General features: G+C 40.7%; 3 protein-coding genes across 3 annotated transcripts; 2 read left to right on the top strand and 1 right to left on the bottom strand.

Annotated features, from left to right (window-relative positions):
- Positions 1-949: 949 nt before the first annotated feature.
- On the bottom strand, positions 950-6,037 carry lsm1 (LSM1, U6 small nuclear RNA associated). Its single transcript, XM_033620119.2, has 4 exons — positions 5,859-6,037; positions 5,637-5,705; positions 5,329-5,444; positions 950-1,513 (listed from the first exon to the last, which is right to left on the bottom strand). The coding sequence occupies exons 1-4, from the start codon at positions 5,902-5,904 to the stop codon at positions 1,343-1,345; spliced, it is 402 nt and encodes a 133-aa protein (XP_033476010.1). The 5' UTR covers positions 5,905-6,037; the 3' UTR covers positions 950-1,342.
- A 631-nt stretch (positions 6,038-6,668) lies between these two features.
- bag4 (BCL2 associated athanogene 4) lies at positions 6,669-12,677 on the top strand. Its single transcript, XM_033620118.2, has 5 exons — positions 6,669-6,956; positions 8,513-8,632; positions 8,851-9,093; positions 9,294-9,563; positions 10,630-12,677. The coding sequence occupies exons 1-5, from the start codon at positions 6,864-6,866 to the stop codon at positions 11,104-11,106; spliced, it is 1,203 nt and encodes a 400-aa protein (XP_033476009.1). The 5' UTR covers positions 6,669-6,863; the 3' UTR covers positions 11,107-12,677.
- A 131-nt stretch (positions 12,678-12,808) lies between these two features.
- LOC117253013 (dual specificity protein phosphatase 26-like) lies at positions 12,809-15,642 on the top strand. Its single transcript, XM_033620333.2, has 3 exons — positions 12,809-13,436; positions 14,513-14,724; positions 14,813-15,642. Exons 1-3 carry the CDS (start codon positions 13,258-13,260, stop codon positions 15,004-15,006), a joined length of 585 nt encoding a protein of 194 aa, XP_033476224.1. The 5' UTR covers positions 12,809-13,257; the 3' UTR covers positions 15,007-15,642.
- The last annotated feature ends 64 nt before the right edge of the window (positions 15,643-15,706 follow it).

Raw genomic sequence — 15,706 nt, 5'->3', positions numbered from 1 at the left:
GTATGCAACTTAGTATAACAGCAATATAGTTAATATTGTAAATATGACAGCTGCTAGAAACTGTTGTGACAAAACTTAATCCCTGTGTAAGACCTGGACTAGCCAGTGGCATGGCTGAAAAAAACACAGACCCATCTTTGTGTGGTCCCTAGCATGTTTAACCACTGTTCAACTTTTGCCCTCCTCATTCATGTCACGTCTATATGTACAATGAGAGTCAAAGTCCATGTGTGTGTGCACACACTTGGCCTATAAAGCTGATTGTGATATATGATCCTGTGGCTCCTACTGGAGTGCATTTTATGAAGCTTTTATTTTGAAGGTTGCCCGGAACTCTTACTGTTGTAACTATACATAGTTTGACATCTTTGTGTAAGTCCCCCCCCCCCCCCCCCCCCCGCATGCAGGCAGCTTTACAGTGTTCAGTGTAAAAAAAACTCAACATACATTGAATCTCGGCGGAAGGCAAAGTCACGTGGTACTATGATAACTCGTTTAAGAGTTCACAGACATACCGCCACCCTGCCTGCTGCAGCACCCAGTGTACAGGGCGCAATGAGGCTGTCACAGGGTGCCTGTTTTATATCAACTCACTGTATCCGTCCAAACGACTGTCACTGACTGATTAAGTCAGATAGGATCGATTTCTCCGGACGCGCTCTTATCTTTATAAACAGGACACAGTCTGATGCACTGATGTGCCGCCTGCCTGCACTGAATTACTCAAATTAATTATGCCCTTTCCTCTTGGATAGGCGTAACACATGCACGAGCCTCACGTTTGATGTAACATTGCAGCGTTTGGTGGCATTTTGGCGCCATCACACTGGAGCAGAAGGGCAACTACCCCCAAATATTTCAGCCTTTAATGACCTAATAATGCATCATAATAAAACAGAAAGACTGGGCAACGTGGTCAGAAGATGTGATGACACAAGCACGCCTTCCATAATGAAAAACTAAACTCTTTAATGGAGCATAGCATGTAGTTTTTTGTCAATAGCACAGTATCTCCAAATAAACAGGCTCAACATATCACTGACAAAATAGAAAGTGCTGCTGTTGTAAAATAATTGCTAAATTGCCAACAGAGTGATTTTACATAAACACATGATGATCTTTAGTTTTGCTTTGAGGATCTGTAGATCAGAGAGCAGATATCACATTTTTTCCTCCACATAATTCAAATGAAATCCATACAGTACACTGCAGTGTACAGGCCCAACATGATGCAGCCTTGTACTCATTAAAAAAAACACACACTCATGCTCTCTCAAAATCAAATGCAACATAAAACTTATCAGTCCGATATAAACTGAGAAAGAGGCTCGTGGAATCAATGTTAGTATTCGTCTAAGTTGTCAGCTTTTGGGATGGAAAGGCCTCGGTCCTTCAGGGCCTGCATTTTGACTTTCTCCGTCTCCTGTTTGGCTTGCTGCTGCAACCGCTGCTCCTCCAGAATCTCTTCGATGGAGACCTGCTGCAGGACTGTGTCACAGGGTTTGTCCACATCCTGCAGAGATAGGGACATTTCATCTGTCATGGGGCTTTCAGCAAACTAATCACACATTATGTATATCAGCACACTGTTCACTCTTACCTCCCATGACAGCTTCAGATTAAAGCTTAGCACAAGAACCGCTCACATTCAGTATGTAAATATATTCCTGCTGATACTGAATTGCCACTGTTGGCCAAAAGTCATCATCCAATATCAAATCACATCTGAAACAGCACCAGTATAACTTCTCAACCACAAACTCAGCCTCGGTGCAGACCCCCCCCCCCCCCCCCCCATTTCTTTTTTTTCCAGCAATTAAAAACAGAAATAAATAAATAATGAGTAATGAATGAATAATGAAATGAAACTGAAATAGCAACTCAGTATAATTATCAGGCTACCACAAACCTCACCGTCCATAAAAAGATGTTAACATCTCCCCGAGCACTGAGCTTGATAACAGTGTATTGATGTCTTGTGTCTGCTAAAAATGAAAACGTTTGGCAATTGCATCATCATGCCCTAAGGGTCCCATCATTTCTATGTGTGTGTTCTTCATTGACAACGTGAACTGCTGTGGTCGACATAGTGTACATACTCTGCAGCTGTAGCAGCTTCACTGCTGTCAAAATGCAGATTTGTGACTGAATGCATGAAGCATATTTATAGAGGAAGATACAGAGTCTGGGTTGTGGTGTGTGAAGGCTTAGAGGGTCCTATACTGTAACTGTAATGTGCTGCAATGTGTTTTAGGTGTCACTGCACATGTTAACACAAATTAGAGATACAAAAATCAAATATTATAGATGGTTTTAGTTACTTTAACTCTCATTTAATGTTCAGAATAAAAGCCTGTTTAAGTGGCTAAGCAGGAGTTACATTGTTCTGTAGGTTTCACACATCTTAGACTGTTTTATTTTGTTTGCACATGTAGAAGGCTGCGTAAAACACACCATCCTATCTTCCATGTACCAACACAACTTCTGTATCCTTGATTACAGAACTAGCAGTGTCACACCAAATTAGAAGATTTATTGGAAAGCAGTCTAGCTGTTGTGTTTACTTAGTTTGTAGCCTAGTGACTTACTACCCAGAAAAATAAAAATATAGACATCAGCTTGGGTAAACAAGCTGGGTTCATACACATTGTGTTCATCTGTTTCCATACAGCCTGACAGTATTAAAAATAAGTATGTAGAATAAACAATAAAAATTTAGAAACAATAACATGTTACTTTACAGGTCCAGTGTGTAGGGTTTAGGGGCATCTATTGGCAAAAAAGATTAGAAAAACGCTGCTTTGGTTACCTTAACATGAGCCGTTTATGGACCGACTCACAATGTTTTATTTGCAACAACTTAGGGGTAGAAAACCCTGCGTCATGTGCATAAAATGAAACATCACTGAGCAAACACTGCCTCATTGGTTAGCTTTTAGCCACCTTCAGAAAAAAACAAAACAAAAAAACCCTCTACACTTTATCTAGAATAATTTCACTGCTTTACCTTGCTGTCAGACAGCCCTTTTTTGACGGGAAGCTGAAGCCGTTTTCTAAAAGCCATTCATTCAGTCATTTTACTTCACAGAACAAGGGAGTTGTTGGTCTACCACTACCTCCATCAGCTATTGTGTAAGGTAAAGCTGTGAAAATATTCCAAATATAGTGAACACTTAAACTGATATTGATTTTTTTTAGGTGGCTGAAATACGTTTTACTTTGGCCCCATCCACAGCTGCACATTGTTTAGCTTCCGTGCTGGTAGATTTGGTTTATTTGGTTTATTAAAGACACTAGCAAAGCAACACAGTAGATTAAATACCATAAGTACAAAAGAAAAGTCAGACAGGTCAGACCAAGGTGTTTAACTGTAGATCTTTAAACGTTACAGTTACAGCTAAAATTTTGACAGAAATAAACCAATTTGCCAATTTCAAATATCTCCGTAACTCAAAATAATTGCCAGTTTTCTACCTGGAAGTTACTACTGCGGTTAGTTCACCGTCACTATGATTTGCTGTGAATTTCAATACTACCATACCATTTAGTATGCCAAAAGAAGATTTAGTATGTCCCAATACATAGTATGTCAAATGCAGTATGCCAAAAGTACCAGGATGTTGTACTACCTCTGGTGCGATTTTGCAGTATGCAAGCCAGCATGCTTCTCGGCCTATTTTGACCCATAATCCACTGCACAGCTGACAATACGTCACATCGTCTGAGCCGCAAACAGATGACGGCTTGACAGCTGATTGACAGCTGTCAGAAGTCGCAATGACAGAGTATTCAAGTAACTGATGACCAGTCGAATAGTAATAATAGGAATATTGATTTTCTTAAGTGAACAAAATAATCAGAAATATCACAATCAACAACAGGACTTAACTCTGACAATAACAGGGACAGAGGACTGTAGATGGAATTTCACTGTCACATATATCATATGTTAAAATCTACAATCTGTGCAGTGATAACTTTAAAGTTAAACTACATACATTGCAAAGTAACAACAGCAAGTTGATGTCCGTCTCTGGAAAACTCAGTAAGTGCCGTTTGTTTTATCTCCAAGGTAACAGATATAAAAGCAAGAGGGTCAAAGTTCAGGGCGTAATGTTATGAAACAGTAGTATATGCCAATTGTGTATGCATACTGCATGCAACAGCACAGATCTTTTAAAGGGACAGTGCACCCAAAAATGAAAATTCAGCCATTATCTACTCACCCATATGCCGAGGGAGGCTCAGGTGAATTTTAGAGTCCTCACATCACTAGCGGAGATCCGAGGGGAGAGGGGGTAGCAACACAAATCCCACCTAATGGAGGCTTGCGGCGCCCCAGATTCAAACGTCCAAAAACACATAATTGAAACCACAAAATATCTCCAGTGAAACCAGTGAAAGCACGTGAACACGCATGAAGGCAGTGCCCATGTCTCACGGTCTCGCGCAAGCGCACACACGTGAGCGCGGTGCACAGAGAGGCAGTTAGAGCTACAGGCTACAATGAGGCTAAAAACAGAGTTCAAACGACGTTTTTCCAAACAACTTTTTATGTCGGGGCTTCAGGACACTTGGATCACTACGGACGAGCAGTATGGAGATATTTTGTGCTTTCAATTATGTGTTTTTGGACGTTTGAATCTGGGGCGCCATAAGCCTTCATTAGGTGGAGTTGTGTTGCTACCCCCTCTCCCCTGGGATCTCCGCAAGTGATGTGAGGACTCTAAAACTTCACCTGAGCCATCGGCATATGGGTGAGTAGATAATGGCTGAATTTTCATTTTTGGGTGCACTATCCCTTTAAAGGGCTGCCACAGTACCTACTAAAAGTAAAGCGAAAAAGTATGCGACTCGCAACGCACCCTTGGTCTATATCTACACACAGAGCGGGTCCTCTCCCACAGAGTCCACCATGTTGTTTCTACAGTAGCCCAGAATGGACAAATTAAATGCTGGCTCAACATAGGGGCATTTTTGCATCAGCCATCATAGTTCCCATACACACTTGGCACACAGGAGAAGTTTCAGTGCTGCAACCTCACTGCTGGATGCCACTAAAACCTTCACACTGGACCTTTGGCCACATAGTTATGTGAACCTCCACTCCAAGACTCATTACTATAATTTTAATCGAATGCGAGAATTTTATGATTCTGACCAATTTATGCCAAATTAATATCATTGGTAGGAACTACACACCATCCACTGATGTTGAATCCCAGGTTGCATCATTTCAGCTTCCTCTATCAGTCTAACACACACACACACACACACACACACACACACACACACAGACACAAATAAAACGAGGATATTCCCACTTACTATCTCTCCGAGCAGCACCACATTCTCTCCTCTCACTATGAATATTCCTCTGGGAATGTCTCCAAATTTTTTCCCCACGTGGATGCGCTCAACTGTCTGATGAAAAACTAAATTGGCTGGAAGGACAAGAGAAACAGGTTAGTGAAATAAAGTGCAGACTAGCACTACACTTACATAGACTAAATAAAAACACCAGATGGTGGTAATCATATTTGAATTAAGCTTCTGTGGGATGAGTTGAAATGCGTTAACTTGTGTTTTGGCCCCTATATGATGAGAAAAAGTGAAGGTAATGAAATGAGTTATACCAAACTGATCAATGCTTCTGAGGTAACCGATAAGTGTTCTGCCATCTCGGAGCAGCACCAGGTGCTTCTCTGCAGGACACAACCAACACAGGCATGTTTAATTACAACGTGAAACGGTTACAAATGATACAGTTGTGTCGGACACGATGCCACATCTCGAAACGATTTCTCAGCAGACACCATCTCTCTGTACGAGGGAGCGGATCCTCCTCTCACACTTACTGTCGATGTCGTCAATGAGGCTTGCTGTCCCTGGTACGTAGTTCATCTTGGGCTGATTTTAATTTGCTTCGTAAATCTTTGTGTAATCTCAAGCCATGAATGTTTCAAAATATGTTTCTTTCAAGAGGAGTACAGGAAGTGTCTTTATACACGGCTGGGATAAACTTCCTGTAGACGCTTAACCCTTCGGGCGCTGCAATACAATTAAATTTATGTTCACTAACTTTTTATGACAGTTTCTTTAAGAAAACACCTATAAATACACGTGACACCAAAAACAGATCATTTTTGAAGGTTAAAATACTAGTTAATATATTTTTTAAAAATATATATTTTGATGATGTGTTTCCTGTTGGTTAATCAACTGACGCACACGCAGCAACAAAGATCGTATATAACTACCAGACAGTGACAGATCCGGAACAATTCAACAGTTTTACTTGTGATAACGTTACGTTATACAATTAATGAATACAATTTTGTTTTTTAACCCAAACCACGCAAACACTGCAACTTCCGCATAATCAGTAAAATAACAGAGTGACTAGCTTTATGTATTCAAGTTAAGGAATGAAAAAAACATTAACTGTTAAAGTTACATTACTTTGATGAAAAAATTAAAATAATTACATCACTCATTACATTTTAGACAGGGTAATTAGTAATCTGTAACCCATTACATTTTAAAAGTGACCTTCTTAACACTGCCTTTCAATGCACTGAGGTCGCGTCGCGGTGGCAGAAAAAAAAGTGGCGGAGTGAGACCTCTTTACGTTTACTCGCGCCCTTCCTTAAAGAGACAGTACTGGATTGCCGAAGTATCAGTGTCATTCAATCATTTCCTGATTCCAATCAGGCGATCTCTACCTCTGTAGAAAAAACGGCAACATTGTTGCTAACAGTTTGGACCAATTGACGGCTCAGATAAGTAGCGTTAGGCTTCTTAAACATTTGTCTTCTACAATGGCAGGTAACAGGACGGATGCCGGGGAGCGCGCTTAGCCGATGCACCATCATCAAATGCAGTCAAATCTGAAATCCGACTGGCCCTCGGCTTGCAACTCGGAAAATACTCACGGCAACTGGAATAACACAATGGTAAGTGAGTAGACACAGCGTGGACAAGTCCCCACGGGTTGTCTGTTGTCTTTGAGTGTGTTAAATTTTCAACAAACAACCTGAGTTTTTACAGAAAAACATTTTTACCCAGCTAGCTTGCGTAACGATAGAGCAGGGTCCATGCTAGCTGGACGGCTAACGGAGCTAGCTGGCATTATGTAATAATTACAGCTACACTGCTTGTTCAGCTGTCGCCCGACTTTGTCACGTTTATCTTGACGTGACGAAAATACTAATAACACTACACTTGTGTCAAAACGTATATGTTTGAGAAATATTCCCTTTAAATGCAGCGTGGCCTGTTTTTGGTTAGCAGTGCAGAATTTATCTGCTCTGTTCACAACTGGTCCAGTGAGCAATAACTGAGTCAGTGCCACTGTTTACTCAGTTATTGTTTGTGTCTGGGAGAGGCGGTGATGTTGACAGCATGTGGTTGGTTGACAGTTTCCTGTTAGCTTGTATCCAGGACAGCTCAGAATATAAATAGTACTGCTGGTACTTAGGGACTGTTCTTTACTTATCAAAGGAGAGGAAGGTGGTAGCTGGGGTGTGACTTTTTATGACCCTCTCCAAAGCCAGAAATATTTTATCTTGAGCCTTCCTGAGTGACTGGTGGAAAATGCATGACTCTGTCTCCACCATAAATTAATAACTAGATTTTTAAAACTTAACCTGTGATGTTTGAAATTTAAAAGTTGACATCAAAGCATCACTCTTGTGCTTTTTGATAGAAGCGTTTTGTACACGTCAAACTCAAAGCAACTCACTTGCGTGAGTTTGAATGTCATAATATTTTGTGTTGACTCAATTCATACATGCCAACGCATGTAAAATAGCTGAATCAATGAATTAACTTTCACCGGTACATCTTCTGCGTCATATGCCCTGAAGGATCTCAGTGCTGATTGGCTAGTGTGGCACGAATTAGTTGCTGAAATTCAGATTTTTCAACTCTTGCGAATAAGCCTATGACATGAAATTGTGCAACTTGCTTAATTTTTGCCACTTAATTAGTGTATTTCACGTCAGTTGCACTGCATCCATCTTGCTGCACAGTGGGAATTTTAGTCTAATGATGTCTTTACATTGACTTTACATCTAATTCACTTTTGCAAATTGCATTATTCGCACCCAGTGTGAGTTGCTAATGATGTGTCCAAGGACTGTCGGAAATGTGAAAATCCACCATTAAGTTTTGCTGCAGTTTTTGGCTATGATAAATGGGGTGATTTTGCTGATTTTTTTTTTTTTTTAAAGAAAACATGCCTTCCAAACCCGCTGGCCGGTTTGGAAGGCATGTTTTCTGAAAAACTGTGCAGTAAAAAAAATACAAAATACTAGCATTTAAATTTGTATACCCCTCCCTAAGCCAAAATAAAAAAGAAAAGTCCCTCTCCAGTGCTTAAAAAAATAGTTGACATTCCTCCCCCTTTTTTGCACCACCCCCTCCCACCTTATAAATTGCAAACAGTTCCTGAAGGACAGAGATCTTCTCTTAAAATAACACTCTTCTATGTGATATTCTGTGTTCACAGGACGCTCCTCAGTATCCCGGCTACCCTTCACACTACTGGTATCCCCAGTCTCATTCCACAGGACACTATGCAAACACCTATCCCTCGGGATCAGACGTTCAGCCACAGTACAATCCACAGGTACAGCTCATGATGCAACACAACCTAGCCCTCTAAATCCGAAGGTGTACCCTAGCAGTAAATCTACTCATCATCCTTAAGTCTCTTAAGTGCTTTCACCTTTCACTCACATTTTCTAACAGTCAGCTACAGTGTCAGAACAGTTACATCACCATACATTCACACACAGACAATGGACTGTCTTATAGTTAATCCCTCGTCTTGTGCTTTCCGTGTAGGTAATGCCTGGAGGTTATCCAAATGGCCATGGTGTCTACAGCCCAGCGCAGAATCAGTATTCAACAAGTGGTTTCCACCCATCCAATCCTTTCTACTGTGCTGACACTCAGAGACCGGCTCCAGGTCCTTACCCTAACCAGGGCTGTCCAGCAGAGCAGAGCAGTGGGCCGTCTGGGCAGCCACACTCTCAACATCAACATCAGCATCAACATCATCATTATCCTGGTCCACACTGTCAAGGAGTGAGTTCATTTAAACATACACCATAGTCAAATGTTTGAAATCATATTTGCCAAATGTGACATTACCAATAGTCATCTCTGACTTTGACAATCTATACAGAGTGTTATAAGTGATAAAAATAATTAGCTTGTTTTTATTTTTCTTTTAACTAAAATTACCCTCACACCCTAAAGAAACAAAGTCTTACTTCTGCTCCCAGGGTCCTGGATATCCTCCTGGGGCGTACCCTCACTACAGTGAAGGTGGTCATGCAATGCCTTCAACCCCCCCATACCCCACGGGCCAGCAACTCCACCCAAACCCCCAGGCCGATGCATGGGCGCACTCTGGTGCATATGCTCCCCCACAGCAGCAATGGCAGCCAGGCCAGCAGCCTGCGCAAAACCACTACGGAAATCATGTCCGTCCACCGCATCCTCCAGCATGGCCAGGGACTGGAACTGGTGCACCACCACCTTACCAACCCAAGGTATGAATCCACAGATGCTGTACTTCAATGTAGCCTTCATGACCCCTTTAGTATTACTAATAAAGTTAGGTAAGTAAAAATATACTCTGATATGAGACTGAAAATAAACACACTAAGTGTTACAATGTCAGGAGGTGATGCACTTTAAAACTAAGAAAACTGCACTGATAGGTTTAGGTAAGGTACAATCACATTTGTCTTGGTCTGACTTTTATCATTTAGATATTTAGAAAACATGTCTGTTTGTGATGATAGAAGACGACATGAAACCCGCAAGAGATGTGGCTTCATGAAACCAGATTTGGAGAACTAGATATCAAAAACCAAAATGTCAAGTCTCACCACAGTATAAGCATAGATCATTTGAGTGAGTGAATACAATTTACAAATGATGTGCTTGTATTGTATCGCTGTCATGATATAAGACTAGATATCTTGTTAGAATTTGGTTATTGTAATATCATAAATGTTGTCTTTTCTGGTTTTAAAGGCTGCGTTACAGTTAAGTGATATCATTTTCTTACCTTAACAAACTGCTGTAGCTGCCTGATTACTTTCCCTTAACCCACATAGTCATTATATCCACAGTACTGATGATTATTGATCAAAAATCTCATTGTGTAAATACTAGGGATATCTGGATCCAGTTTTATACGCCAGAACCAGATCTAGGTCATTTCATGATGAACATCTGCCGATACAGAGTCCCGACCCAATAATTCTATTTTCCTAGATAATACAGCTGCACAGTGCACTCTTGAAGTACATTGAAATGATTAAAATCAATCTAATGTATATGCTTGACAGTTGAATAGCCCTGCAATGTAAAGCTTTGCAAGGAATTACACTTGTGTAACAGCTGACGTAAAGCAAAGGATTGGATTGGGCTGTATGCAGCTCAGTAAAGCTGATCCTGATCAGTTAAAAAATGCCTTGATCGGCCCTGTTGCAATCTTTGAGATTTGACCTAGACTTCCCCAGTAAATATATCGCCCAGCCCCACATCTGGAGTCGAGATTGGCAATTATCAAATATCTTTACAATCTTCTGTCTGATGTTATTGTAGGACCAACAGCACCAACGTGCCCCGCAAGTGGGACCAAAACCCAGGCCAGCCCAATCCCTGAATCACCCCAATGGAAAGCCTGCTGAAATAAGTTCACCTCCTCAGATGTACAACAAAACCGGTAGACGAGAGCCCAATCCTTCTCAAGGTGAGCCCCCACCCTCGGCCACGGCCCAAGCTCCAGCACCGGCTCCAGCTCCAGGCCCAGCTGGACCTCACCCCCTGAGCGATAACCCCGGCCTAGCTAAGGTCCAACAGGTCATGGCCAGAGTGCTGCTGCTTCAGGAAGATGTCGACGAGTTTGTTGGCAAAAAGACAGACAAGAGTTATCGGTGTCTGGAGGAACTGCTGACCAAAGAGCTGCTGGAGCTGGACTCTGTGGAGACTCAGGGACAGGACAACGTCCGGCAAGCCCGAAAGGAGGCCGTACAGAGGATCCAGGCAATCCTGGACCGGCTGGAGAAGAAAGCCTTCTGAGCTGGACTCATTTACTGGTTTGTGGGTCGCTAAGTCTTGCTGTTTCCTTCTTCCAGATCTTCCATGGACACAATGAGGGTCTAGTCTTCTCTCTCTCTCTCTCTCTCTGAGCTGTGTTATCTTAAGGGTTTTTTCCACCACCGTGATATAACATGCCTGAAACAAGTGGCATAGACCCAAGACCAAGGCTGAGCAATTGCTGGTACATGGAATCAACCTTTAAAGACCTAATTATGCTGGTACAAGTGATATGATGGTGTTAGAAGTGTAGAGTGATGGTTGTACATATCATAACTGACTTTCAGCCTCAGTGAGTGACTGTGCTGGCTACACAACCTGACACTCTCGCTCAGTTTGTCTAACGTCATGCCTTTGCCAGCATAATGCGAGGCAGCGTCACAGGACGATGAGTTAATTTAGTGCCACGTTGCAACTGCCGGTGGTCTCAAACCTGTGATAGAGATTCAGATTATTGTCATGCTGTCCCTCAGGATCATGGGTCGGTTTTAGTCCGACCCTACATCTAACAACACATGCACTTCATTAGCCGTCTGTTATTACATCTCACAGTCCGCTTGCATGATATTGTCCTGACCCCCCCCCACCCCCACCCCGATAGAGGCCATACACTTAGTTGCCCATAGTCACTTACTTCTTCATGTCTCTGCAGGAAAATAGGTGCAATGCTTTCCTTTTTCAATTGTGCTCCCAGCCCTGCATGCACTGTAATGTCAGACAAGCACTAAACACAGTCATGACATTTCCAAGCTCATAATTGGGCCTAGAGCGTAGCGGATTAGTGAAACCCCCTAAAGATTGCTGTCCCCATTTATTCCATCTTTTGGATGAAATTTCTTTCTAAGTGCGGACCTAGAATCAGACCTACATATGAATGCCATGTATTTCACTTTAGAAACTGCTGTTAGTACAGATACATAGGACATAGGGAAGTTTAAGAAGTACTTGAAAAGATGTTAAGATATGTTCTTTTATCCCTTTTTGAACACTTGGAATATATATATGACTAAGCAAGTGAATTGTATAGTCAGAATTAAGTGTTCAGTTGCTGTAAAGGTTAAAGGGAAGGATGTACGTTAACAATTTCAGTAATGTTGTGTGCTTAAAGACGATGTCGGTCCCCAGCACTTGGATCAAGTGTTTAAATTGGACCTTGTTTCTGTTTTCTGTCGCGCTCCTTGTGATACAAATCCAGATTTGCACCATAATCCATTTCCTTGTGTAGAGAAAGTCCTTTATTTTCCAATCATTCTTGATGTGTTGATTTAGAAAAAAGAGTGCCATATTTCAGAGGATGGTTTTATATAAGTAGAAAAAAAATAAGAATAATAAAAAAATAAGATCACAAGCTTTGCATGAAAAAAAAAATCACCTGTCATATGTGTTCATTTTCCTGTGGTGTTAAGTTTCTGTTTAGATAGAGCACAACTGTACAGTTTCAGATGTAATGCATGTTTCCAACACAAGATGGGGAATCTTTGCCTGATAAGTACTGAAGTTATTACAAGTGAGAAAATAGCAGAGAAATAATTAAATGTCAGTATATTTTTTAACCAGTGATCAAATGAAATTTATTTTTTCCCCTCGCTGTTTTATACTGTATTCAGAAACAAATACAGTGAACAGAGAAAATTTAGTTATTTAGCTCTATATGGATAGTGGCTACAGATAAATAAGAAATAGACACTCCTTATGTTATGAAAATGTTTTTGTCTAGTGGGAACTGCTGCATGGGTCCACACTGCCTACATCTGCCTGGCAGCATACGGATCTTTAAATAGACTGCTATTTTGATGCAAAAGCATAACACAGGCCCCTGAGGGCTTGAGGCACACTGGCTGGGTTTAATGCGAGGGTCAAATGGCCTGACAAACCTTAGGACACCCTGCGGTGGGTATATCTGAGGCGAAGAAGCCTGAGACCACTATCACCTGTGCCATTCGTTCTGCCCTGTTAACGCAGTGGTTCCGGACGGCTTTTTTGGAAATTTATTTTGAAAAACCTAAGTGGCTACAAGCTGCAGCTACTTTTTTTTGGTTTGACTCTTGTACCGTCTACTTTTAGAGGACTAGAAGTTGCATCATAACTTAGGTAAACTGCTGCGTCACCTCAGAGAACCCTGCAGAAAAAGCAATGTCCTACACATCCAAACTTCCCGCGTCCTGGAATGATAAACCACCTCCTCGGAAAGTCGAAATTGACCTGAGTTCACCTGGCTTAGCAGTGTTTGAATTGGAAAGACTCCTGTTTACTGGCAAAGCCATCATCAGCCATGCAGATGAAGTTTGGCCAAGGCTTTACATCGGTGACCAGTAAGTAACTAACTTTTCTCTTTTTTAGAACCCACTGAAAGCCTGAGGCACTGCACTCAACTCACTGCAGTGTGTGTTAGTAGAGTTGGACTGAGACATTTTTACAAATATTGCCCAAGTCCAGACCTGGAGTTAGTCCACATGTGTGAAAGAGGAACTGATCATAATCAGACTTAAATGCAGAATGAGTAATTGAAGATCCCACCAGTTGCATTCCACTTTGGGAACATGCGTAAACTACAGCCATGCTGTGTGAGAGTTTCCACTGATGCCCTGCCATGAAAGCACGTCTCAGGTCTCTTGATAAGTTTAACTCACCAGGGCTTAGGTTTCATTTCAACACTGGGTCAGACACATGTGAAAACCCATCTGCCTTACTAGATGCTTAAATAAAATGAGTAAATAAATAGATAGATAGATAGATAGATAGATAGATAGATAATTAAATAAATAATCTAATGTTTAATAAATATAGTATTATATCATATATGCTTTGAGGCTTAATTGTCACTATAAATAAATATATAAAAAATTAAATGCGACCTTACATAGGCTATATAAATGTTAATTATCTGTATTCATTTATTTATTCATTTATTAGTATATATTTGCATATTTGTACATTTATTTCTTCATTTATACATTGACTAATTTATTTTCATAATCATTCATTCACACATTTATTTATCTTTTAATAATTTCATTTATTGTGTACAAATGTATATGTATGTAATATATGTATGTATACTTAAAAAATGATAAATGTTAATTTTGACAATTAAGCATTAAATTACATAATTATTAATCTATTTATTTATTCATTCATTTATTTACGCATCCTATTACCATAACTAATTATTTATTTATTCATTTTTTTTATTCTATTCTATCTCACTCAAATAAGTATTTTATTGTATAATTGTGTATTTTTTTGTGTATTTATATGTTTTGTTTTGGCCCTTGAAACCCCTACTTACCATGCAAACTGTTATTCAAAAAAACACCTGCAATATTTAACTGTATATTCCACATTATGTAAGACACTGACAGTAAATACAGAGTGTTGTGCTTTCTAGAGACAGCGCAGAGAACCAAGCGGACCTATTCAAGCATCGAGTCACTCACATCCTGAACGCAGCCCACAGTAACCGCAGAGGGAAGCCAGACATCTATGACTCCATGCAGATCACCTATATGGGCATAGACGCTCGTGATTCCTGTGACTTTGACATGAGCGTCAACTTCCAGGCAGCAGCAGACTTTATCCACAGGGCTCTCAGCAGAGGAGGTGAGAGGAGGAGGTAGAAAATTAATTTACTGTAAAGGCTGTCTGGTCAGAAATGTATGATGTAATGAAATGTTTCTCTGATTCTTAGGCAAAGTGTTGGTGCACTGTCACGTAGGAGTGAGCCGCTCTGCCACCCTGGTCCTGGCTTACCTGATGCTGAAGCAGAACCTGACCCTCGTGGAGGCTATTTGTGCTGTGAAAGAGAACCGGGGTGTCATCCCCAATCGAGGTTTCCTCCGACAGCTCATCAAACTGGACAACCAGCTCTTTGGCATACATTAAATGCTGCCTGGTGGCATTATTGTTCATATTTCATGGGTCCAGACCTAGGAAAAATATGGAAAAGATAGTTCTAGTATATTTCATAATGTGTAAAAGAGTAAATGCACTGATTTCATTTCGTAGTTTTTGTACTACATGTATTGTTTTTTTAAAAGGGACTTAACAGCATCTGGTTATTTCCTGGATCATGTTTTAATTGTGTTTAAGAAAAAACTCAGTTCCTTCTGCGCAGTGATACAGTTGGCGGGTGTAGTTGGGTAGAAAGAAAATAGTTCCTACATGAAACTGCTCACAACAAGGTCTGTGGATTATCTTGAGTAACCAGCTCATTATTTCTGGAAAGAGACATCACTGTTGAGTTTTTCAAATGTATTTTTTGCTCTTTGAGCACAACAAGCCGAGTGCCATCTAGTTCCATTATATTGGAGAGAAGGCAGACATCTCTATGACAGATATCTCCAACACTCTGCAACTCACACCAAAACCATCTAGATTGATAAATAGTACTAAAGGTGAGAAGGAAAAGTATGTACTTTTAATTTGGGGGTGAACTGTCCCTTTAAGGTAAAACATACTCATATTCTGTCAGTTTGTACGTGAGAAATTAATTGGAGTATTAAAAACATTTGAATCCGATTCAGCTTTTTGTGAATGTCTGGCCCTCAGTTCACACACCAGTGCTACTTAAACACAAAAACAG

Source organism: Epinephelus lanceolatus, chromosome 9 (genome assembly GCF_041903045.1).
Source record: "Epinephelus lanceolatus isolate andai-2023 chromosome 9, ASM4190304v1, whole genome shotgun sequence".
Lineage (NCBI taxonomy): Eukaryota > Metazoa > Chordata > Actinopteri > Perciformes > Serranidae > Epinephelus > Epinephelus lanceolatus.
Note: the sequence above shows the minus strand (reverse complement) of the source record. Positions and strands in the feature narration are given on the sequence as shown.